The sequence below is a fragment of the Numenius arquata genome, chromosome 13 (genome assembly GCF_964106895.1).
Source record: "Numenius arquata chromosome 13, bNumArq3.hap1.1, whole genome shotgun sequence".
NCBI classification, from domain to species: domain Eukaryota; kingdom Metazoa; phylum Chordata; class Aves; order Charadriiformes; family Scolopacidae; genus Numenius; species Numenius arquata.
The window spans coordinates 3,530,338-3,556,677 of record NC_133588.1 but is presented as its reverse complement, the minus strand read 5'-3'; the positions used below and the strand labels follow the sequence as shown (position 1 = coordinate 3,556,677).

The window sequence follows — 26,340 nt, the reverse complement described above, 5'->3', positions numbered from 1 at the left end:
CATATCCAGCGCCCAGCTTCAGCTATAAAGTACACCAGAATATCATTTCTGTCATGAAGCTTCTCATAATGAGGCAGCTCCCACTGCTAGTAAGAAATGCTTAAGAAAATGGAAAGAGACAGAGATTTATTAAGAAAATACAGTTGCTTATTCATAAAAATGATTTCTACCTTCTGGTTCCAATTCTTCAGTTATTTCTGTCTCATCTCCAGAGGTAACTGAGCTCTGGTCGGCCAACTGCCCCTCTGACAGATGCGAGAGGTCGTCTTTTTCCGGTTGAATTTCTTCAGCCATCTCCTTCACCTTATCATCTGCTAGCCTTTCTTGTTTAACCTCACGTACCACATGCTATATAAAAATAGATAAACGTACAGTCTTTATAACACTCCTTGAACAGCAAAAGTTACTGAAGTTCAAAACTTGCAGAGTTATGCCTCATTCATTATACATAGCCTTTAAACAATTATATTGCTTATGCAGCGCAGGAAACAATGAGAAGTTGTCAACTGCAGTAACAAATAATTAATACAGTAGAAAGACAATTCTCTAATGACGTATATTTGTGAAAACAGAACTATTATAATCATTTGGTACCTGTCAACATATATGCAGCCTGTTAGATTTCCAGATTCATTTATATTTCAGCTCTCTCAGTTCTACGAGACTCAGTTGAAAAAAAAAAAACCAAACAACAAAACCAAACACCACCACCACCTTACTCAGTTGGCAATTTTATAACTTAAATTATACAATATTTTCTGTTTCAAAAGCAAACTAGAATCTTATTAAAAAAATTGGCTTTGCTACAAAATACAAACATGTTATCTAAGGTAAAATATCTTGAGTGCGTAACTTACTGTGAAATACTTACTCCCTTCTTTCTCTTTCAGTACAATTACATAGAATAATAACTCATCAATAGCTATAACATTACAGACGTGGCACTTTCCAGGTAAATTTTCTGGAGACTATGTATTATTTATTATCCAACGATTCTCCTCTAGGACTGAATTTTCCAGAGGGACGCTGATGCCTCACCTCCTACCCTCAGAATCCGTGAGATACCTTTCAGCTCTCCACACAACAACTGGGGTTTCCAGGAGGGGACCTGAAGAGTTATTTCTGTTCTAACACATTTGGAGCCACACGAAGCAAAGCAATGTGAACAAATACTGAAGAGCCTTATTCTATAAATAAAGGTTATTCTTGAAGTTTTCAAGTTGTAGAAAACTGACTTTATGTCTCTTTATGCTCCTCCTTGGCACAGATGATGATCTGTCATAACCCTTGTGTTTTACACAATGTTTGGCCATTCTTTTTAATTCCTTCAGTGACAGAGTTGCATTTTGTGGATAAACTTTTCAGAGAGCAAATACTTTTTGATTATTCTTCTTGACCAATACCACCTGATGTGGTGGGAGACTTAACTTCTCAATCAAAGCCTCATATTGGCTTAAAAAGAGAACAGTGAAAGCGAGGTAAAAGGCTAGTGATTAAATATTCTGTTACACACTAGAAACTAGTTTGCCAATCTGCCCCAACTTACTTTCACAACCAATTAGACCATTACAAATTACAATATAATACTTTTCTCCTCAGAATGCTACACATTTAGCAATATTCCAAAGTTACTCCATTTCTTCTTCATTTTCTTCATCCATATAATGGTAATTTTTAGAGGGAAGACAAAATAAACTTCATCCAAATCAAAAAAAAGTAAGTAGAGATATTCCTTCCTTTCTAATGACCAAAGAAAGATTGTCATCACAAGGAATAACTTTTTTTCATCTTTCAGTGAAGTTTTTGAGATCTTACTTTACTCTACTGTGACTTTTGATGTATGACTCTGAAGAAATGACATACACATGGAATTCAAATGCAATATATTATATAAAACTGCAAAAGTTTAATAACCTCATACCTCTGAAGCATTTGGAACTCTTGAAGCCTTCATCTTCTGTGCAAGTTCCATGTTATTTTCAACAACAGACCCCTAAGTTATGGGTAAAATAAGGGGAAGCCTTTAATACATAGTAGACAAATAGCACACAAAAGTAGGTAAATTTACTGGTGGAGAAGCATTTAGACAGGAGAGTACGTCCTCCTTTGCTTCCCTGAACTAGCATTTCTGCTTCTATCCTCTGCTACAGCTTCTACCTGTGAGGCTGGACAATTTTTCCAAATGGTTTGGGTGAGTCAAACCACTCATCCCACCTTTTAGTGAGTCTCCTTTACCCAAAACAACTATTTGCTTTGGCATGTGTCACATTAATATCCAGGAACTAGATTCTCTGCTATTCAGAAAATGAACAGGAAAATGAAACAAGACTGTTCCTGTTCAACTTTAATCTGTTGAATTTCTAATTCTCTAGCATAGACACTCTCTTGCCATTTCACCACAAAACTTAGACATCAGAGAAGCCCCAGCTACTTCATTATTTAGTTCTAATGGCACTTTTGATTTGTGAAAAATTGTTGAACTTTGAGACGTTACTGTTTGGACAGCTGAAGATATGTTGGGAGTGCAACTATATGGCTAACGTTTCAGTTTTCTGTGTCTAAGCTCTCAAAAGATTTGGTTTCACCAACATTTGATTATTTTTTTTTTTTAATTAAAAAAAAACCAAACCAGTTAATAAATACAAGAGATTGACTTAATTCTTATTTCCAGTACAGCTGGAATTTCTTATTTCCAGTGTACGGCTCAGAACAAAATTCTAGTCACGGTAAACTAAACAATAGCAGAAGGACCTGTGAATTGAAAACTGATATTAACATTTTAAAAAATAAAACCAATCAAGGCATTTACAAATGGAAGGAAATTATCACAACTAGTTTTAATTAATTAATGCAACATAAAGAGCCTACCTTACCTTACAGGATATAATTAAAGGAGTAACTACAGCCTATTCTTAGTTCTCTGAAGGTGGATTATTTAAGATTAAATCAAAATTTACACCATAGAGCAGACGTGTTTGAGTTAGTTCCATGCAGACTCTCCTAGAATCTGGCAGGATGTACACACGATAGCATGTTTCAAGTTCACAAGTGTAACTGTTTTTACAATGTGTGTTATCTCAGCTGATAAACCTTATTTAAGAGGTGACTCTGAACTGTGTCAAATTGTGTATCTCGTCAGCACAACACTCAGGACCTCTTTGCATCAAGCTGGTTTCTGCAGAGCCATTTATATTTCTGTGCAAGTGGTAAACTGTACAAAGATATTTTCATTAATAACCCAGCGAGCTGAGAAACACAGTGCAGAGACAGTTGGCTGGTCCTGTTAGAATCTGCCCTAAGCCTATGAAAGTTGAAGCCTGTGAACTGTGGGGGGTAGCGAGCAATTCTGAGGGAGGCACACAAATACCCCTGTATTGCATCCCCCACCTATATGCAGTACTATGCTATCATTCACTGCCTGGGATATCCCACTCCTGTGGTGCTACAGTAATTAAGGGTTCTTGATTATTAGTTCTACAAATTGCCCATACTGAGACATAAGTAGTCTTTCTTGCTTCAACACGCATGAGTAAAATACTTAAAACTTACTGCCATCTGTATTGCACTAAGATCCGGAAAAGATACTTTCTTGTCTGCTTGAGCTACGCGCTGCCTTGGTTTGGGTGTTGGTTTCTGCAATAAAACAAAAACAGCTGAAGACCATTTATTGCCATGTTCGAACCATTTTACAGTAAATTTTGAGGGGCTGTAGTTTTTCTCAAAGACAAATCTAACTGCACTAAATTGAATTCTGAACAGGCAAGATGATATAGACATCGTTTGAGTAAGTCCTCCCAGTTGGAGACGCCTTTCAGAGTTCACCCACAAATGGGTATAAAACTCAAGAGAACATCTACAGAATGCAATGTGAAATCCAGGTGAGAAATAATTGTCGGATTGAACTCAATGGTATCATGTATGTGGCAGAAATATTAGCTATTATAATTTATGTGCTGCTTGATTACTTTTCTTGTTCTGTAGGCTTACTATGTCTTTGACACCTTTCCTCATCCCACTCCCTTTGGAGAATTTTAATGCAGAAACAGAAAAGAGAGTGGTAATTGGTGCAAAATTAACAAAATGATCTGGAAATATTTCTGTTACAGTATTATAATACGAAAGGCAAAAGCTAATAAAGAAGAAGTGGTTTATTACCCTTCACATTTTACTCTCATGACAAAGGAAGAAATTATCCTCCATTTCCAGTGATTTTTATATAAAAAAAAAAAATAATCCTTACAGTACTTGTAATGTACGAGTGTCTTTTAAGAAGCTACTGGGTATCTTAGCACCACGCTCCAGGAACCAGAATAACAAAGAGCACAGTGCAGAAACACCTACGTATCTGTCCACATGGCTTGGGTCTGGCTGCTTGAGAATTCTTTTGGCTCAAAGCTACCCCAGTTGACTGGTTTCTCTCTGAGTTTCTAAGAGACCACAGAAATAACAGCTGATTTGAGGACTGTCACAAATTACAACCACAGCCCTGAAATTGCAAAAGCTTGTAACTACATTTTATGCAGGACATCTACAGTGGAAACAGAATTAATAAGTACTAAATCTGTAGGGAAGGCATTTCTGTTTGCTATTTCTCCTCCGTTTTCTCCCTGCCCTTTTGCTAACCACTTATCTATCATTATAAAAGACTTTTTAAAGTTTTGGACATGAGAAAGATTTCATATTCCAAAAGATGTTGAAGATGATGGTTATATGAAGTATTTGTACGATGCATTACTTTACAGTAAGAACAAATCCTGGTCATAGAATCATAGAACTGTCTGGGTTGGAAGGGACCTTTCAGATCATCTAGTCCAACCATCAACCTAACTCTGATAAAAAACCATCACTAAACCATGTCATTAAGCATTATGTCAAACCGTCTTTTAAATACCTCCAGGGATGATGCCTCAACCACTTCCCTGGGTAGCCCATTCCAAGGCTTAATAACCCTTTCAGTGAAAAAATTGTTCCTAATATCAACTTGAGGCCATTTCCTCTTGTCCCATCACCTGCGACTTGGGAGAAGAGACCGACCCCCGCCTTTCTACACCCTCCTTTCAGGGAGCTGTAGAGAGCGAGGAGGTCTCCCCTCAGCCTCCTTTTCTCCAGGCTGAACACCCCCAGCTCCCTCAGCCTCTCCTCATCAGACTTATTCTCCAGACCCCTCACCAGCTCCGTTGCCCTTCTCTGGACCCGCTCCAACACCTCAATGTCTTTTTTGCGGTCATCAGGGAAGAACTAAACAACCTACTGTAATAGGTCTTTTATATCTCTTAACTTCTGTGAGTTTGTTAAATTTCTTACTGTCACTGATGAAGTAAATGAAGGAGACAGAGCTGGAGTCTGTGTTTTTTCCTCTGCTAGTAATTTAGTTGCCATTGATTTCTCATTTTGAATGTAATTTCCTAAGTCTTCACCCATTGTCGATCCACTTGGTGGTAGGTAGGCAAACTTCCATTTTAATTCAACCGTGATGGTACCAGTAGCACGTCTTTCAGGATCTGTTAGTTCAAAAGTACCTGGAAGCAAAATGCAAATCTTGTCCAAATTATCTTACGCTATACATATACAAGAAAATGCAATGCAAAACTGGGTAGGCTTAAAGAATTAAGTAACTTAGTCTTGATTTTAGCAGCTAAATAGTGTCAAAATATTACATTTTGTAGATCCAAATATTACATTGTACACATTCAAAACCACAAGACTTAGAAGGGACTGGATTACTGGTTTTGTTCAAGATGTCTTGTAGGTTTCTCAGATAATTGAATACCAGATAAATAATTCTTATTGACATATTTCAAAAGATTCAACTAAAACATTTCCATGTTTTACTAACATTTCCTTTTATTAACAAAAATAAAAGGGTTTTAAAAATCTGCGAGTTGCTAAATCTTTATCAAAGAAGAAACACCCTAAATTCACTTGCAAATTTTCTCCTATTACCCATTTCTATGGGATAATTATAGAATCGTATTTTAAAATTTTCACGAATGTCTTACAGTTGACAATGAAATAATCATTAAGCAGCTTTTATATTGTAAATGCTATAGTAAATTTGTAACTGATATCAACTTGCGGGGAAGCAGTTGATGCACTGAGGCAGGGCTGCTATTCACACAGTAGGAAAATGGGCTGATGGAAACCTCATGAAGTTCAGCAAAAGCAAATGCAAAGTCCCACACTGGCCCAGGAATAGCCCCAAGCAGCAGCACAGGCTGGGGGTTGACTGGCCTGTCTTTTAAATACTGCCAGGGATGATGCCTCAACCACTTCCCTGGGTAGCCCATTCCAAGGCTTAATAACCCTTTCAGTGTAAAAATTGTTCCTAATATCAACTTGAGGTCATTTCCTCTTGTCCCATCACCTGCGACTTGGGAGAAGACACCAACCCCCCCGCCTTTCTACAACCCTCCTTTCAGGGAGTTGTAGAGAGTGAGAAGGTCTCCCCTCAGCCTCCTTTTCTCCAGGCTGAACACCCCCAGCTCCCTCAGCCTCTCCTCACCAGACTTGTTCTCCAGACCCCTCACCAGCTCCGTTGCCATTCTCTGGACTCGCACCAGCACCCCAATGTCCTTCTTGTCGTGAGGGGCCCAAAACAGGACACAGTACTTGAGCTTTGGTCCCACCAGTGCTGAGCACAGGGGGACAATCACTTCCCTAGTCATGCTAGCCAGGCTATTTATGACACAGGCCAGGATGTTGTTGGCCACCTGGGCACACTGCTGGCTCATGTTCAGCCGACAGTCGACCAACACCCCCAGGTCATTTTCCGCTGGGCAGCTCCAGCCACTCTGCCCCAGGCCTGTAGTGCTGCAGGGGGTTGTTGTGACCCAAGTGCAGGACCCGGTACTTGGCCTTCTTGAACCTCATACCACCGACCTCAGCCCATTGAGCCAGCCCATCCAGATAACCGTCTGAAGAGCCTTTCTTTAGTTCAGTTCTCACAGAGATTTAAAGATATAGAAAACAGGAAGTGAAGACTTCGTTAAGTTTAAGGAGGTCTAATTCTTACCTGTGATAGATCTGTCATGTGCTAAAGAAATAAGAGGCACATTGGCTTTCCCTACATAAGCACCTTCTTCCGTTTCACCATCATCAAATACATAAAAGCTTAAGGATTCTGACTTCAGGTATCGGTCTAAATCTGCATTCATTGGCACTTGGAAACACATATGGTCATCTATTTGTGGGTTGTTGCTGCTAGGAATGATGGGAGTATCATGGTCTGCAAAATCAAAGAACTTGTAGACAACATAAGGATTTGGCTGAAGATGTTTTTTTCGGGATTGTAGATTGTTACAACATTTTATTGTAATGTGGAGCTCATTTAAATTGCCATCTGTTGAAGTGCTGACTTGGGCGGTTCTGGGTATCTGCTGCTTTAAATGAAAAAGAAGTTAAATTAAAAACATTAGAATTCTTATGTTGGCGAATTCTAAGAACTATATAAATAGAACAAATAACTGAGTATTTCAATGACACTCCAACTACTGTTTAATTTTATATGTCAAAATATTACTTGTTCTATAAATTCAATGACATCTCTCGGGTTGTTGGTATAAGGAAATAAGAGGTTAATCCATTCCGGTCTGTGATTGTTTGCGTTATTGATCTAAAGTTTTATGATCTACTTGTCATTTGATTATCTACAAAGCAGTGCAGATCACAGTTTTAGGAGTGATCGTATCTAGTGCCACTTTAAAGTTAAGGGTTCTGATCTTGACAGCTATTCTGTGTCAAGAAATTTTTATAACTGTAGTCACTTTCATATATGTACTTTTCAATAATAAAACTGCACTGCAGATTCCTCTGGTTTTTTCTTCCTCCAAACCCTTTACCTACATAAACAATTTACAAAACTTAGAAATCAGCATCTGAAGAATTGATTTTGTGAGATAAAATGCTAAATATTTTGATTAAATAATGCACACTGAAGTAGTTAATGAGAAAACTAAACACAACAGTTTAAGTCCTTAATATGCAACCTTAAGACTACTATTTCTGGCTACATACAGAACTAGAAAAAAGAATTACAGCAGTTTATGTACAGTTCATGTTTCCATGATTTCTGCCTGCCACACAGGACAGAAAATTTTATGTGTATGTTCAACTAGTGAAAGCCTAAATTTCAGAACGCACAACTACAGCTACTTTTGCAGCTGCAGACTGACAGACCCCTTAACAAAACGTAACCATCTGCTATAGCTGTAAGACTTTTAGTTTCTGCCATAAAACATTTCTGAAAACTGTGGTCTTTCTAACAGCTCTGTAGAAGCTGTTCCTCATTTCTGCTGTTTTTCCTATTTTATTTGCTCCCATATAATCGGTGTATTTCAGTTGCCATGTTTGAATTTGTAATTTTACAATAATTACAGCAAAATGCTGTGTTCCACAGGCCTTACCTTTCAACTGTGTGTGGATTGGTAACACAGATAGAAATATCATCATCAAAAATAGAGAAAACTAAATAACAGATTTTGGCATTTAACAACAGCCAGATTTCGTGAGTTTGTTAAAAATACCTTTGATTCTTTTAAAAATCAGATTTAAAGCAAATGTTACAATGTTATCAAACACAAAGTTATTCTAAAAAATGCCTACACTGACCTTTAATAGAATTCATACACTAAACATACTTCTCACATTACATCATGGAATCCATTGAGATTCTGGTATAATAGAAGTTTATATAATGGAAGAATATAAAACATTAAAGTTACTCCAGACTGACAGTAACTTAAACAGCGATAGATAAAAAGATTTGCCTGTTAGAAACTCTAAAGTGTTTTAATTTATAAATTTCAACCCGATTGTTTTTATTTCTTAAAAAATTGTTAAAGATGTCTGAAAGTCCTTTCTATCTCTGTGACCCTTATTTGAACATGATTGTATAGTGCACTATATTATCAAAATTCTTTCCATTATCCATCTTAAAAAAAGCAAAAAAACCCCACTACGAAATAATTTCAATCTCATAATACTCAAACATTAAGAACTTGGAGACTTTTCTGACCAACTAGTTCACCTGTTCTACTGATCTGAGACTTGGTTGGTTTAACATTCCTGAATATTGTACTAGAACAAAACATTAACAAAATCTGGCACTTACAGGTTAAGAAAATTAAATGTAATAATTTCAAATATTCTAGTGATGATTTCAATAAAAATAAAAAACTGAAGTTTAGGACTTTGTCTCTTGAGGAAAGCTATAATTTAACTAGTTCTTTACCTCTTCATATGAAAAGCATGTAATTCAACTGCTAAAGATATTTTCCAGTTTAAGAACCTTTAACTTTGTTAACCTTGAACATATCAAGACTTTAAGTAAACTATTTGAACTGAAAAAACTTACTTTTGAACAGTTTACTCTATCAAAACTACAAAGTACAAACCCAAACATACCTGGGATGGTTGTTCACGTTCCCTCAAATTGGATGTTATATATCCCAGAGCCTTTGACCTCTCTTTGTAGAGAAGAATAGCTTGATCCATAGGAACTCGTAACCTGATCCAGTACTCTATTGTACCATAATTTTGAATGTTTTCTTTGACTCCTGAGGAATAAACACATATGGGATTGCATTATTTTTCTTTTCAAAATTGAAGTACTTATGTCAAAAGCTAGGAAACCCCACAAATTAAAAGTTAGTTCTCTTGTGACTAAGCATTATGACAGTGTTTGTGGCATAAGATGTGCAGTTCATGTTAGGAACAGAAACAACAACTCCTCTGGCTCCACATGTATGATCCAAAACCAAAACATGACCATTTTTTCATACTGTAATCTGCAATATTTACTGTCCATATAGTCATACTGTCCATATAGTCAAGTCAAGTTCATTATTTTAATCCCTTTAAGGCAAGCAAAGGTTAGGACAGTTTTGTATGTCAACAGTTGGAAAAGTCCCATAAAGTCGTACGCAGTTTAAATTACTGGCAAAAATACCACTTTACGATGGCTTATTAAACCAAATTTTTGACAAAAGCAGGCAGTGAGAGGTCTCTGAATATACTGATCTGACAAAATACTTTTAAAAGATAATAAAGCAAAATGAAAAAGAACATCAGTCTTGTTTTAAAACATCTTCTCTACAGTATTCATAAAGAAATTCTAATGTATGACTAGTATTACAATACAGTCAAGTACACTGCTCTACTAACTACTCTCTCCATGGTTTTTCTGTATAATCCTGCTGAGTAAAGCGATACTATCTTTATTAAAATTCTTTACCTGTGTAGTAATAACACTTTGCAAGTAACCTTTACACAAGAAAATGAATCACTTCTATTTTCAGACAAGATTTTCTAATACCATTTCCAGCACATCACATACTTTTAGCAACACGTACTTCAAGATCACTACGGTAACACCATCTTTGTCCTCACCCATTATGGGCAAAATTGCACCTGTAAGAGCCTTCCCACAACCCACAGAATCACAGACTGATATGGGGTTGGAAGAGACCTCTGGAGATCATCTAGTCCAACCCCCTGCCAGAGCAGGTCCACCCAGAGCAGGTTGCACAGGAACGTGTCCAGGCAGGTTTGGAATGTCTCCAGAGACGGAGACTCCACCACCTCTCTGGGCAGCCTCTTCCAGGGCTCCAGAATCACCAGAACACTCTGCACATCCAACAGGAAATATCACGTTGTGTAAAACTCTTTTTTTTTCTTCTGAGGTAGTAATACATGAATTCATTTTTGGCCAAATACACATTACTTAATTGTCACTTCCAATACCGCACCAAACAGAACACTTGATATGTTCATTACCAACTAAGTTTGCCGTGCTGTGGATCTTCCCATTGTTTTCCAGGATTTCATGAAACTTCAGTTGACATTCAGCAACAGTTTCATAATCTGTGCCATAGGCATGATGAACCTCAAGTGTGATAGTGTTTTGCTGTATATAGTGCAAGAAGCAGTCGTCAGCCTGCACAAGATACTGAGAAGTGAAGTCGTACGATGGAGTGCGCCCATAAACTATTGGGGTTATCTGAAGTTCAAAGTCATAGAATGCATAAGTACAAAAAGTTGCAGGTTCGTGGTCACCAAAAGCGTGCATAGCTCCAGCAGAAAAGATCACTTTGCCGATATGAATTTCAAAAAGGTTCTCGCCTCTTTGTAAATGCAAAGTTTCATCAAATTCATCCACTGGATCACCTGGCAATACTTCTGGCCTGGATTTATGCGGTGTTGTACCATAGACAATATCTCTTAGTTGGGCTGCAACAAATAAAATAGAATAGAGCTACAATATGACCATCTTGTTTAAAATATAGTTATGACTGAGTAGAGAGGAAAAAAGCATAATTCAATTACATTAACAATATTACTTTCTTAAAGGCATTACCAAAAAGCAAACCACACTTTTAAAATCATACATCTACTACTCTTTTAGCACACTGACAACAAGGAAGAATACCTCCACAAAGGAGCTGCTTCAATAGATATAATAACAGACACAGACCCCTAACAATTAATAATAGATTACAAGGGAGTTAACAAGCAAAAATTCAGAAGTCTTATGCAATGACCAAAATAAGTATCACTGTGCAAACACATCAGAGACTTAAGATACATATTTTTGTAGAGTTGAACTGAATTTGCCGGGGAAAGAAAGAATAGATCTGACTTTCAACCTCTGTAATATCTTGAGAGGAAGGAACTATCAGCAAAGACCTTTAGATGTTGCCTGGCCTCACAGGTGGTAAATGGCAAACAAATCAAAATACACGCTTACAGAATTAGACCATAAAACTTCAGGCTTCCTGTGCACCTTTTACACACTGAAGCCATTAAAACAGCATTTTAAATTCATCATACTGAAATATTCCATAGGTATATTACTTTAGGATTTTTAGCAGCAGATAAATCTAAGTAGTATAAACTGCTTCGTTGAATTTTGTTTAATTAATAACTTTATCACTTAAGTCAATGAAACATCACACAGATAATTTTCCATGAAAGAACTGACCTTTCTACTAGTTTTAGGAATGGAAAAATGTTTCCACTAAAAAACAATTTTACAACAATAATTTACAAGAGATAAAACATAAAAAAAGATAAATATGAAGAATATAAAGATACCTTCTAGTTTTCTGATGCGTGCAGCTCTAATATCAAGAAGATGGACATACTGTTCCAGTTTTAACTCATAGTCTTTCTGTAGATGTTCCATCTTCTGTGTCACTGCCTCTACTTCAGTCTGAAAAAAATACGCATGTAAAAAGGACTTGTGAGGCTCGCGTGCACTGATGCTGCACACGCTTTGGGCTACAAATGAAAATACAATTAGATATGAGGAAGGAACATTTAGAGTACATAAAAACAGCAGCATTTTTTAATTCAGCAATACAGAAATCAGTTTGAATTTCGGCAAAATCTAGAAAACATTATTAAGAAAAACAGACTAGCTATTATTTCAGCACAATGGTCCTAATAGTTTCTTTAATGATTTTGTTATTTTAAACTTATATTAATTGAATGAAAAGTCAAAATATGACCTGCAATAATCCAGCACAAGAGACTAAAAGCAGAGCGTTGTGGCAAAGGAAGCTTATTTGATAAGTACACTTATTATTTTTCCTGTGAGGACCTGCCAAGAGCTCAGAGATAATTCCAGGAAGGTTTGAGGGCTCTGATCAAGGTGAGTTAAAAGACTGAAGTCTTGGGTCTCATGCTTTTTAAACAATACTTTCAACAACAGCAAATCTTATATTATCCATAAGCAGGCTGGCTTTGTTGCTGAATTTGCAAGTCTTAATTATTACAAGTTCCAGTGCCTGTTAATATGTTATTATCAGGTTATTTTCCACTGTAAGTAGAGTTTAGTACCTGGTAATCTTTGTTAATTTTGTGCTGCACAATTAACATATTCCTTGTCTTTTCAAGTTCTTGCACTGTTTCCGCATGTGTTAATTGCAGCTCCCGCATGGAGTGTTCCAGATCTTTATGGATATCATCTTCTACTTTTTCCAAAAACATAAGGTGCCCGTTCTTCTGCTGCTTTTGAACCTGAGGCAAATTTGAAAAATTACTAGGACAAACTTCTGCAAAATATTTGGATATATTTTTGCCTGGTTAAATGTAACACTGGGATATAATTTTGGAAAAAACAATAAGACAATAAGCATAACTTTGTAAATTTTGGGCATGAGGTAACACAAAAAAATAGGAATGAGGTAAACCAGTAAGTGTCAGGATTGTATTCAGTAATGTAATCTTGTAATTATCAGGAACCAATTAAAATGTATGTGATATTCAGAAGCAATCACTTGTCTCTATCCAATGAAAACACAAACCCCTTAATATATTTGCCTTTTATACAATTAATAATCCTCCTTCAGTGAATGTACAAAACCTGTATTATTATTCTCAAGTCTACATTGCTTCTCTTATTAATACTGGGATTTTAGTTTTCATATAGGGTTTTGTTTGGTTGGGTATTTTGCTTTCTTTTTTTCATTATCATTATAGAATCATCATTTGCATTTCAGCAGCAGAAAAAGATTCTATTGACAGCAAACACTTCCTCAAGAAAATAAAATGTAAGGCACTGGAACAGCGGAAACTTAACGCAAACTTATTTTTTCACTGATTTTTTCCCCTCACCCCCACTTCATTTTCAATTTCACCATAAAGTTACAACTTATGTGCAAGAGAACAAAACCAGAACGTCGTCTGGGTATTTTTGGTTTTCCATTTTAACTAACAAAGAGAAGTTGCTAAGCATCACTGTATCACATTTTAGAACATTCCATGCTTTTAGTCCACTCACATACACTACAGAATGAACAAACAAAAATTGTTTTTTAATAAATGTTATAGGAAGAGCAAGATATCATAATTTAACTGAGAATAAGTCTTTTTTTTTTAAATGCTTGTGAATCTGGTTTAATTCACTTTTGATGTTACAATGAATTATCCACCCAACTCTACGTTTCATCCTGGGAAATCTTTCGTTTTCCCTTCTGGTTCACTGTAACTGAAAAATTACAAAAGCACACATACAGGCTTGAAGCGTTCACTACTAAAAGATGCACAAATAAATCAGCGCTTGAAAATTCCCGGCATTGTGTACAAAATATGTCATTGTCAGCCAAGGGTTTAAGAAAAAAAGAAAAAAAGAATAAATGCAAAATATATAGAATCATAGAACAGTTTGGGTTGGAAGGGATCTTAAAGATCATCTAGTTCCAACACCCCTTATGATCATTCTTTGTGAGTTACCTTTATATGCAAGAGGGCTTCACTGAGTTCTGCCACATCAATATCACTTTCCTGAAACAGAAATACTTAATGAAAAGGCGTTATCAGATGTGAATGAATATTGAAGAAATACATTCCGAATAACAAGATGCATTCTCACTAGACATGACATTTTGCTTGATATCATGAATAAACAAACACTGCTATATTTCTGTATTCTTTTACTTTTAAGAAGTACTTGCACTATGCATAAAACATAGAATGGGGGTTTTTTTGCTCATATTCGAAACAGAAATAGAGTTCACCTTGGTCAAAAACTTCACGTGATTTTTCAGTTCATCTAGTTGTTGCTTATGTTCCAGGTAGCATAACTGCAGGTCTTTGTTCTCTTGCATCAGCTTTTCCTTTTGGTCTTAACATAGAAAAAGAACAAAATACTCTACTTAATGCAACATAATTATAAAAATTATAAACTTGCTTTTCGTATTAGCTTATGCATGAAAATTTAATTTTAAAATGTAGAAACTAATTTATTTTGCATAGGGAAATCTTTGGTATTAACAAGAGAGAAAGAGAGGGATAGAAAACTACTCTGATCTGATACAGGTATATGGATTAAAAAAAGCAAAACATTCTTAGTTTCGTTAAAAGAGAACCTACAGCATCAAAAATCTACACTTTGTGTATTTCTAAATAGAAAGATATGTCCAACTAAGTACAGCTTTCTGTTTTGGGAGAAGGGAGAGAAGAGTGGAGTAGAGAGGATATAAAACTCTTTGCCAATCTGAATGACTGACTAAACACCATTAAACTTACCAGTAGAAGGTTACACAGATTCTACACAAATACCCACTAATGCATAGCTACATCCACAATGATTTCTCAATAAGATGTGAGAAAAAGCATAAGGATTAGGTGAAATAATGTAGTAATAACAACATACCTACTTTTACACGGGAAAGTTTTAAAAGCAAGCTTTTCTCAAAATCATTGAGGTTTCTAAGGAACCAAAGTACTCTCTCTCTCTCTCTCTCTCCCCCCTTCCCTGGCCAAACTCCTTATTCTCTTGATAACAAGGTTTTTTCCCCTTCCATTTTTTCCTGTGTTTTTTGAAAGTCCTAAAGTTATATTCTCATACAATGTACTTAAATACTATGAATTCATATTTTAGGTCAGAATGATATAAATGTTAACTGTCAACCTGACGTGCAAGTACTAGCCTTTGCAATTCCCATCTGCACCCGTGGGATTTGATTGGTAAAACATTACATACTTAGTTGAGAATACATTCTACTGCTTTCAACAAAATAGTTCACAATATCTTTTCAATGCTGGAATCTTTTCTGTTGCCCCTCAGGGCATGATGCACAGCATAGCTCTTTCTACTGATTAGCTTTTCAGTTTAGAGGCTTGAACTCAGCAGGAAACAGGTGGCTAAGATGCTTATCTCAAAGGGCTTGAAATGTTTCAAAAATTGACATCAGGTTAGTTTGAATTTTGCAGGGTTTATATATCAAGTGACATTTTCTCTAAAAATGAATCGTTTAATGCCATTGCTCCTATACACAGTAGCCCGACTCGTACATGTGTTGGGACTCCACAAAAGTCACTTTCAATTCAAACACATAATCACTAGTAAGGTTTTAATTTTCTTCAGTTATGAGGAAAATGTAATGCATTTATGCAATTGAGAAGAAAATACAATTAGAAACACTAAGGGCTAAAAATTAGAAAGTAAATAAGAAAAAAAATCAATAAGAAAACAATTAAAATACACCTTGTGAATGGGCAGAGAAGGCAGGGGTGAAACACTTATCAGCAATTGACTCTTCTGGACTCTCCCAAATAACATACCTGAAAGACCTGCATCTGTTGGGAGGGGCTCCTCATGCTGATGTCGTTTTTCTCTACAGTATAAACTGAGATCTGAACTGTCACTTTTTCCGGGGATAAGGAGACAAGATATCACTCTGATATCATGATTTTCTGACAGTAGCAGCAAGCTCAGTCCACTCTTTTTCTAACATGAACCCCAGTGAAGTTTTTGTACACATTTTTAATATGCATTCACACTTGCTGCTTAAAAAGTTAACTTCAAAACTGTAAATGCTATGTAGAAAGGAAATTAGCTTTTGTTCAAATCGAGGCAATTTCAACAGCTTGGTGAATCAAAATGAGCTGATCTGTCAATAGCACAGCTCAGCCTACCTTAGCACTACCCATGATCCATCTCCAGATTCTCAACAGGCTGCTTCTCTATGATCCCAACCAAAGATAAAAATGCATGACATGCAGGGAAAGAGGCAGGAGGAAAGGGAATACTTCTGCAATAGCCTTTAGGGAACAGAAGTGAGAGGAGGGTCCTGCCATTCAGTTTTCCCATGTAACTACACTGTTTTTCATCAGGAGCCACTCAAACTCTCTATTGTTTGTTTCCACTTATAATACCATCAGCGCTGGTTGGAGCACACTTGGATCAGGGTTGATGCTGCTGCTTAGCTTGTGTCCCTTAATTTAATCCAAAAGCTGCAACTGAAGGGGAAGGAGAGGGGGGAGAGAAGAGGCAATCCTCACACCATTGGTGACCACATCCCACAAGAACACATCATCACAATAGTATCAAGCTTTTCAGTAGCCAGGCCATGACAGTAACAGCACAAGAAAGAGAGAAAAAAACTTCCCCAAGGGCTTTGGAGAACACCGCCACAGCAGCTTGTGTGAAAGGCTGCAGAGCCACGAGTGGAAGCAGGCTACAGATTTGCAGATGGCCCTCTGTGTTGGTAAGTGCTTTCTAAGACACCTAAGGGACTGTGTAATAACACTCTTCTCAGCTGTAACCAAAATACAAGTTGTGCCAATATATGCAATATCCATAATCAGAATTTAAATAAGCTTGCACAGGTGTCTTCCACATGGAATATTTGTCCGTATTCGGAAAACATGAAAATAATTAGAATCTTAATCAGCAAAAACCTCTGCATCTGTTCACCCCCTACATAAATTCACAGAAAGGGTTCTTCTAGACCAACTAGTGCCAACCAGGTACAATTGCAGGGGAGAAGTAAAGAAAGCCATTGCTACCTTTCCCTGGACATAAAAAGCATTTGCTTTGAAGCCAGTTGAGACCTATTTTGCTTACTTTCCCATCATCTACCCACCATCATGTACAAGAGCCTCTATCCTCTCCCTCTTCCTTGCCAAATGCTCTATTTGTCTAGGTCCAGTTTAGGGCAACAGGACTGCCTTCCTTGGTAGCCCATGGAATAAAACTGGAACTGTATTTATGCTGATGTTTTGGGATAGTTTTATGGACAGAAGAACAATATTTAGGGAGGGAAATATAATTTTTACTCATATATTTCATGTCAGCTTTAACTGAGACAGAATAAATATTTGTCCATCAAGAGAACTGTAAAAAAAAACTTAGTAAACAGTGTACCCTGTGAAAAACAGTACTAAAACTATGAACAACAAATGCAGCAAGGCATGAGATTGAGATTATATTAATGAAAAATAAACATTATTTAGCATAAATATTACCAAGTGAAGACATATACTGTATGAATTTATGAGATAAGCGACACCAATCCTTGCTATAGTAATTGTATCAACTTAGACTTTGTATTAGTTTATCTCAGGCTTCTGAGAATTGCAGGAAACAACACTGCCAGGAAGATAAAATGAACGAAACAGATATCGTGATTTATGGCCGAGAACCTGGGAGATAACAAAAAGACAAGAAAAAGTTATATTCTTAAAAATCGGGGGTGGGGGGGTGGTGGAAATGTAGTCACAATGTGAAATAAGTTACGCTGTTTTCTGCCTAAATGTATTTATTCTAAGTATAACAAAACACTGCCTAAGTTTTGTCAAAGACAAGAAGCCATAATCAAATCCTAGATACGCACACAGGCCTTGAGGGGCCTGACAACATCGACTCAAGCTGCAGCAAGTTCAATGCAGTAGAAATGGAAAGTATAGTAACCTGGTGACCCAGCTTAAGAGCACAACAAGCAATTAAGTGCCAATCTGGGGAAAGGGTGGTAAGGATTTGCCACTTCAAAAATAGTGACCATAGAAAGGACAGACGATGGAAGGTGTTGCCTGATTTTCCACATTCAACTTAACCAAATAATAGTATGGCCTATAATATTTTCATGCTCTTAATATCACTTTAAATTTTGCATTACATGATCAAATTGCCATTAACTGTCTCTAACTGTCAATATGTCATAACTTCATATCATTGTAGCTTAAGGCATCTTATTTATTTTATTATCACTTAGGCTAATTTTGCAAACACTTGCTGTGGTCAAGTAAAACGTTTCAATATTTAATCTGGTATTTGAAGTAAGTAGAGCTACTCGGAATCTTAATACTAAGCGTATGCTGAACACGAGCCATCCTCATAAGAAGAATTTTTCACAAATTGGCCCGCTTCATTCCATTAGTTTGTTCACAGAAATACACCTTTTAAAAGTACAGATTTGAAGAAGCAACTCTAAAAATATTTAGCTTACTTCCTGCTAGTGCTCTTGTTTTGTAAACTTTATGTTGCTACAGTATATTACAGTATTGAGATAAAAAAATAAAAGATTGCAAGGTCTTTAAGATTCACTGAGAAGTGATCCTACAGCATGAGAAAAACACGTATGAAAGAAACTGTTCAGTAGATTGGAAGAAAACTGTATTATTGTAGATGTATGTAGCTGTAAATAAAAATTAGTGTATACTGAAAATATTAAAAAATTCTGAATTCACAAAGTTGAAAGACAATTAACCATCTTCAAGGGCCTGTATAGGCTTCATGTAACTTTGTAAACCACTATTTTAATGTTATTTACTGTACAATTTGAGAGAGACTGTGAGATGGTCCTCTTTTCCATATGAATTTTCAATGTAGAGGAAAAGAGAAATACAGAATAAAGAGTAAATGTTAACGCAACAGATGAAGAATGAATGCAGATGGAGTTATGGGATCATCATTCAGCACGTGACTTGCATTGGGTCAATTTTTGTACTTAATAGCTAGTCCTAACTTAAACATATTGGTCAAATGTACATTTAAAAGGCTGCTCTGAAATCACCAGCAACAGACACTAAACTTTTCTGGGCGATATACCTGAACTCCCACACAGGAGAATCTCACATCACGGGAAAATTATAGTTATTTCAGAAATATACCTCTTTCTACTTTGATTTTGTCAAGGATTTCATTTTTGTCTGCTAAATCAGACTTGATAGCAGTCTCTAGTTCAGCAATTTGCCGTTTCAGTTGCTGTTCCTTTAATATCCATTGCTGTTCATGGGTCATACTGAAGACACTGCAATAAAACATGTGGCATGTGAAAAACTTTAAGAAATCAGCTTCAACAGAAAATAATAAAGAAAAAAGCTTTTAGTGGCACAGAGACCACTGTCATCATGTCTTAGGAATTAAGTAAACATATGCTGGTCTGCTGCTGTTGAAACCAAGGCGCCTTTCTCAGGCTGCGGTTAAAAAACATGAAAGAGTTTGTGGGATGAGCAAAGGAACTGGCCTTAATTTAGAGCTCCAAAGTCAGAAAAGTTGGCAGCGTGCAACATTTGTGGGACTAGAAAAGGAATTCAGATGCATATCCCAGAGCAATCCACAACTCCAAACCTCAGCAACTGACAACTGACAAAACCATTCTTTCCGCATACAAAACCTCTCAATGTAGAGAACTGGGATCACCCACCTGATTTCTTTTAAATCTGTGAAACACGCAGAGCCTAAAGTCAGTTGCCCATTCAAAGAAATGCTGACCACAAAGTGACAACAGTTTTCTCATACTGTAAAACAACAATTCTGATACTGATTAAGAAGCACATATAAAGTAATCTTTTTTCCTACTTTAAGAAATAAAAAACAGAGTTGGGCAAAGAAATTAGAATAACTGTTTTGCCTGTAACACATTATTTACTTGTAAACTACCAATCTATGTGCAATAAGGATTGCGTGGACACAGAATCAGAACTGCTGAAACCACAACACAACGTGTAACTCAGACTGAAACAAAATAAAGTACATTATATAATTTACAGTATATTTCCTAGTAGGCAAAAAAAACAAGCAATGCAGTGTGCTTTCATATAATTTAGACAGTGAGAACTACGGTCTTCATATTATTATTATTATAATTCTTGTTGACTGAAAAAATGTCCTTCATCTTAACCAACCATAAACCAGTTTATTCGCTTTTGTATTCTGTGAAAAATCAGAAATTGTAGGTGGGTTTGGTTTGGTTTTGGTTTTTTGTTGGTTTGTTGGTTTTTTCTTAAATGAAAGAGTCAGTTCCTCAACTCTTCACCTTGATGAAGCTCATCAGTTAAAAAAAAGGTATCTTTTACATCTATAAATGTATTAAAAAAATAATCTTCTGATATCTATTTATCAAGCTATCTCTCCCAGAGATCTAAGTAATGAAAGCCTCAACCAAAAAAACATAGAGGAGAAGAAAGAAATATCACAGAAGGGACAGCCCATATAGCTTCCAAGACTGTACACGCTGACTGGAAGAGAACTGCCCGTTTTGATGGCTATGACTAAATAAAGTGGTTCTGAGTACATATAAGTGCACTTATATCTAATATATTTGAAGGATGACCTTAAGATTAAAGAAAAAAAAAAATAGCATGAAGTGTAGACTCTGACGTCTATGGCAAGGTTTATATTCTTGATTTGTGATGTTCATAGAAACAGGTCTATCTCTCTGTATTTTGCCTTTTTCTCATAGTATATCTACCTTGCCTATTTATACAGTTCTCTAGGCATATACCATCTTATGGTGTGATAGAGGATCTTTTACAGCATGCATGAACTTAAGCGATGTTTCTAAGTCCTACAGCAATATATACTTCACTTTGCTCTAATTTTGAAGATAATGTACAGTGAATATAATGCAAGGAACCCACAATCATTGCCATAATACTGCCTAGGTACAGAAGAGACATACTGTGTTCTATAATTGCTTAGAATAACCACTCTTTAAAGTTTGATCAGCTCCCGTAAGAGAAGAATAAATCTTAGCAAGAAAACATGAAATGAAATGAAACTAAAATACTTTTAGTTTTCACACTTCTGAAAATGTTTTCAAGTTTTAAGGACCATGCTATCTAGTTATAGGTGCATTCTTTATCTTGAGGTACGATTACTTCACGTAAAGATGTAGCTACACATTATTTCAGTCTTTCAAAAGACTATGCTGGCAAAAAAAATCATTAACAGTTACTGTGATGGTAATTTAGATGTTTAAATGAAGACCAATTTAGAAGACAGGTTTTATCCAAGCCTATATAACGCTAATGTTTATGTCAGATTGAATTGAGTCCACTTCGGTCAGTTCCTTCCTTTGAATCTTAAGATTACTTTTACTTGAATTCATGTGGACTTTCTTTCACATTTACTGTACTTCACTGGAGTTGGAGCCATCTGGGTAACTATAAATGGTCAACCACATCTGGCACCGTTTCCTTTGGAGGGAGTTTAAGCATTTCTAGATTTGCATTACAAGGTCATATGAAAACAATTCCTCCAAACCTTTTATCCAAATGAATTGTTTTCTTGGATACTGACTAAATAATAAGAGTCAACTGACAAATTCATGCTTGTTCTTTGTAAACTTTTCAGATCCAGTTCTGCAGTCTTGGCTTTGGCAAAATTCCCATCAACTTCAAGTGAACTTCCAAAAAAATAACATTAGCAAAGAATGGGTTTATGTGTCTCATCCTCCATTTAAAAAAGAAAGAAATATTTTTTAATTATCTGGCACTTGTGGACACTGGCCTACCCACTCCTAGGCAAGAGGTAAGCTGTAGTGAAGTTGCATTATTCAAATGCCCAACAGAAGAAGTTGGCCATTAAACAGTAGTTAAAACAAAATGATCATTTGTCTTTCTAATTTCTTGGTACCTATATAGTAACATGGAATGATGAAACAGGAATCAAAGTTTAAATGGAAGACTATGAAAAAAAAGGTTCATTTTAAGGAAAATAAAAGCCATATTGTAGATTTCTGGGTTATGAGAGAACCATGTTTACATTTGTATTGTTAAACATCATTTTAGGTTACCCCACTATGATTTAAATAGAGCAGAAAATTTCAAGCCAAGGTTATAAGTTGATTTGTTAGTAAGAGCTATTTCTCTCCATAAAGAGAAAAAAAAAAAATCATACTCAGAAATATTTATAACATGATCAGACTTTGGAGGAATCTACAATGAACTTAAGCGAGAGACAACTGACCAACTACCCCTATACAAAACTCTAAATATTGTGATTATACAGCTGTTACATCTCATATGTAAAAAGTGTTCTAACCTATTAGTACTCACAGCTTTTTTTACTACTACAATTTTTAATTTTATCATAGAAAGTACAAAAACTATAATAAATATTGTAGGAATACTATAAACACTATTTGACATCACTCACATTGTGTTTACTCATTGGTATTTTTTTTTGACAGACATCACCACTGACAAACTTTAAGAGGATAAATAATTTTGATATGAGAAAAGACTTCAGGCATTTTACCTACTTTCTGAGGAAATTATTAGCTCTAGGAAATTGCTGTTATTTTCTAATCCTCTTCAGTGTAAAAGACCACATGGTTTCACAGCAAAGGAAAAGTTCATTTGAAGGTCATTTTTTTACTTTAAAATGCTCGTGTCAATTGACTAGAATTACTTCTTTTTCTGTACCAGGGAATTCCTGAATCGTATCTGGCGATGTATTTTCATTGTAAGCACTGCTGATACCATTTATACAACTTATTATGTATAGGAACCTTTGTAAAAACTTAGTTAAGTGTATAGAAAAACTTCGAGCAGAACCAGCACAAGTGAAATGGTAGCTATTACCAAAATAAACAAACCACCCCTCAAAAATAAACACTGGAGAAGCTGTCAAATATAAGACTTTATATACACCCACTGAGAAGTGCTGGAAGAATTTGTACAAAAAGTTCAAACACCATCTTTCCCCAAATAAAATAAACCCAAAGGAATATATGTCTAACCAGGTATAGTCTTCTTTCAAGAAAACCCCTAAAAAAATTATTAGAAATTCAAATAAGAACTTTTTGCATTGATATTCAAAATAAAGTGACTTCTACTTGTGTTTTAATTAGATTTTTCAAAAGAAGTAATCTACTATTTCAAGAGTATTAGAACAAGTATGGAAACTGCTCTATTTCAACACCACAGATGAAATACAGGTGCAACACAATAGAAGTTTCCATATACACTTACTGATATGATGAACTGTAGCATAAATATATTCACATGTGTGCACACAGTATGGATATGCACATTCAAGCACACAGTATATGAAAACCTATTAAACAGGACAGGACTGAAGTTTTTTATATACAGAAAGCATAACTTACCTGTTATACAGTTTATCATAGTTTTCCCTCAAGAGTTCCTTCTCTTTTTCTAGATCATTTATTCTTTCCTGTAACTAAAATGAAGAAGGAAGTTTCAATCAATGCACACCACAAAGGGAAATGACAATGAATGTGTAAAGACAATTAGATAATAATTTGTAGGCATTGTCAGGCTTTTATTTGTTGTTTATACAACAGTCTCTTAGAAGTTTCAAAATAACACTTTTTTTCACCACATGGATTTACATTTGTCCCAGACAGCCTTTTTCATGTTGTTTATATGAAGCTGAGACTAAGATGTAGCGGTTGAACAACAGTATCTAATCACATGCTGCCTTATGAAAAAAAACAAACAGGCAAAACCAAACTGAAAATCAACCAACCAAAAAAGTCTATAGCATTAAAAGTTTTTATTGCTGTTTTGGTGAGTATTAGTATTAGCTAGTTAATGGCTCCTGGAAATATTTATCAACCTTAAAGAAACGACAAGACCTTGCTTTTAAAATACGTACTAAAGCAGGATATGGTTTTAAAGATACGAGATGCTTTAACTCAGTATATACACCCTACATGCATTACAATAGTTTAAAGGTTTGGGAGAAATATCAATGAGGTAATCTTCATAAACTTGGTTCATGTAAAATACATTCAAAACAGGTAAACCAGGCAGTAAAACTAAAGTTGCTACAAAATGAAAGAAAAAACAAGTACATTTATAGACTCTTACTCCTCATATATTGAGGAGAATGAGGAATAAACCACTTGATTTTTAGCCCTGTATGTGGGTGACTGTTAGTGACGATACTTGTCTCTGAGAGCCACTAGACAAAGATATATAAGTGACTGATTTGAACTGCTGAGTGGGGTGTAATACTGCACTGTACTGTAATCAGATCAGGTTGAAATAATACTGAAAAAGTAGCAATCATAGAATCGTAGAATCGTCTAGGTTGGAAGAGACCCTTGGGATCATTGAGTCCAACCATCTACCCTACTCTACAAAGTTCTCCCCTACACCATATCCCCCAACACCACATCTAAACGTCTCTTAAACACATCCAGGGATGGTGACTCAACCACCTCCCTGGGCAGCCTGTTCCAATGCCCAACCACTCTTTCTGTGAAAAATTCTTTCCTAATGTTCAGTCTAAACGTACCCTGTTGGATATGTGATCAATAAATCAAGCATTATGTTTTCTTCTGGTTAACAAACCACTTGTTCAGTGTCAGAATTGACATGAAATCCTATGCTTTAACCTTAAATATCGGCCAAACACTGATGCAGTGATTATGTGGCATGGAGACCAGGTATGGTTCATGATTCTATGAAATGCAAGCAGCAGTCAAAGGATTTTCTTTATAATGGGATAAAAGTGCATATATCACCAGGCCAGTCTTCTAAATATGTTTGAAAGGTCTATTCACATTTCCACAATTAAAAGGTATCCCATCATTAACTTTTCCCATATCTATGTGTACTACCTAAAGGAGAAAGGAGACTCTAGCTTTCTCGAACACAATCTCACCTCCTCTGTCCTTCGGTTTGAAATAGTCACTGACTGCAATTCTTTTTCAAGATGGAGGCACTTTAACCGCTCTTCTTTAAGCTGTAGATTCAGTTCATCACCTTTTGCTATTAAAGCGTCATGGCTCATCTTCAAGTTCTTTTGGTTCTGTGAAAAAGAAGGAAGGAAAAATCCAGAAAAAAAGCTTACAGTAAATCACACAGTAAAATGTTAGGACACTGCAACTCAACCAGCAGTCTCTTCTGGCAGTATTAAATAGATATTCTCAATGTGGTCAACAGGAGACACTCTTGAACTAAGTAACTGAAAGCAACTTTCGTTACACATGGCCAGGAAAAGGTGGCATTCTCGTTGCTCTCACGAACATCAAACCCTCAGTTCAGTCATGATGGAAACGACCAAGAAATACATCTGTTAAGCAATTAAAAGATTTTGCTGTGGTTACAGTGGTTAGACATGCTGACCAAAACCACTGCAGTAGCAAGCAAAAATGAATGTTGACCACAGTTATGTTAATCACAGAATATGCCACAGCTCTGTTAACCCTTAATTGTAGATCTATTATCGTTTCATAATCCTAATGCACTGTTTATTTCCCTGCTAGCAGTAATTTAACGAGGGACCTATGATTTCTTCTACATTTTAATTTACTTCAGTGGATTATATTAAGGCACGTTTAACCAATTTTAATATTAAATGGACGATGCTGATAGAACCTCTTTTTCCAGAATATTAGTTAATATTATACTCCCTACATTCCACAATGCTTTAATGAAGCCTCATTCATTAAGAACTTCCATGTAAGTCACATTCAAAGTATGACTTGAAACATAACAGCCCAAAAGCCAGTCTCCTATTTAATAAAATGATTGTATGAAAATTTATGTCAAATACATGTATGAGTATAGATAATGTTTAATGACTCTAGACAGAAAAAAAAAAATTAGCTTCGTGTATTCCATATAATATTCCTACAAAGTAGTTAAATGGAGAAGCTGAAAGTGAAACCTCTACAAATTGTTTAGGTTCACATGCAGCCTGAATAGCCTAGAAACAAACAAAAAAACCACAGAAAAGCCAATCACCAACCTGATCTTCAGCCTCTTTTATCTCATTTCTCCATAAGCAAAAATATCATGGAGCATAAACAGTATTAGGAGTCAGTCTTATTTCAGAGAGATAATGAAGTATAT

General features: G+C 35.9%; 1 protein-coding gene across 1 annotated transcript in view; it reads right to left on the bottom strand.

The window, feature by feature from the left end:
- Nucleotides 1-26,340, bottom strand: part of RPGRIP1L (RPGRIP1 like) — a 77,696-nt gene that overhangs the window by 30,032 nt on the left and 21,324 nt on the right. Inside the window, exons 8-21 of the mRNA XM_074157862.1 lie at nt 25,148-25,294; nt 23,622-23,695; nt 19,396-19,535; nt 14,517-14,623; nt 14,233-14,283; nt 12,838-13,017; nt 12,091-12,208; nt 10,774-11,226; nt 9,403-9,554; nt 7,013-7,379; nt 5,305-5,519; nt 3,550-3,633; nt 1,922-1,993; nt 171-348 (exon numbers count right to left, since the gene is read on the bottom strand). Coding sequence (XP_074013963.1) covers nt 171-348; nt 1,922-1,993; nt 3,550-3,633; nt 5,305-5,519; nt 7,013-7,379; nt 9,403-9,554; nt 10,774-11,226; nt 12,091-12,208; nt 12,838-13,017; nt 14,233-14,283; nt 14,517-14,623; nt 19,396-19,535; nt 23,622-23,695; nt 25,148-25,294 — 2,338 coding nt within the window. The remainder of the gene's footprint in view (nt 1-170; nt 349-1,921; nt 1,994-3,549; nt 3,634-5,304; nt 5,520-7,012; nt 7,380-9,402; nt 9,555-10,773; nt 11,227-12,090; nt 12,209-12,837; nt 13,018-14,232; nt 14,284-14,516; nt 14,624-19,395; nt 19,536-23,621; nt 23,696-25,147; nt 25,295-26,340) is intronic.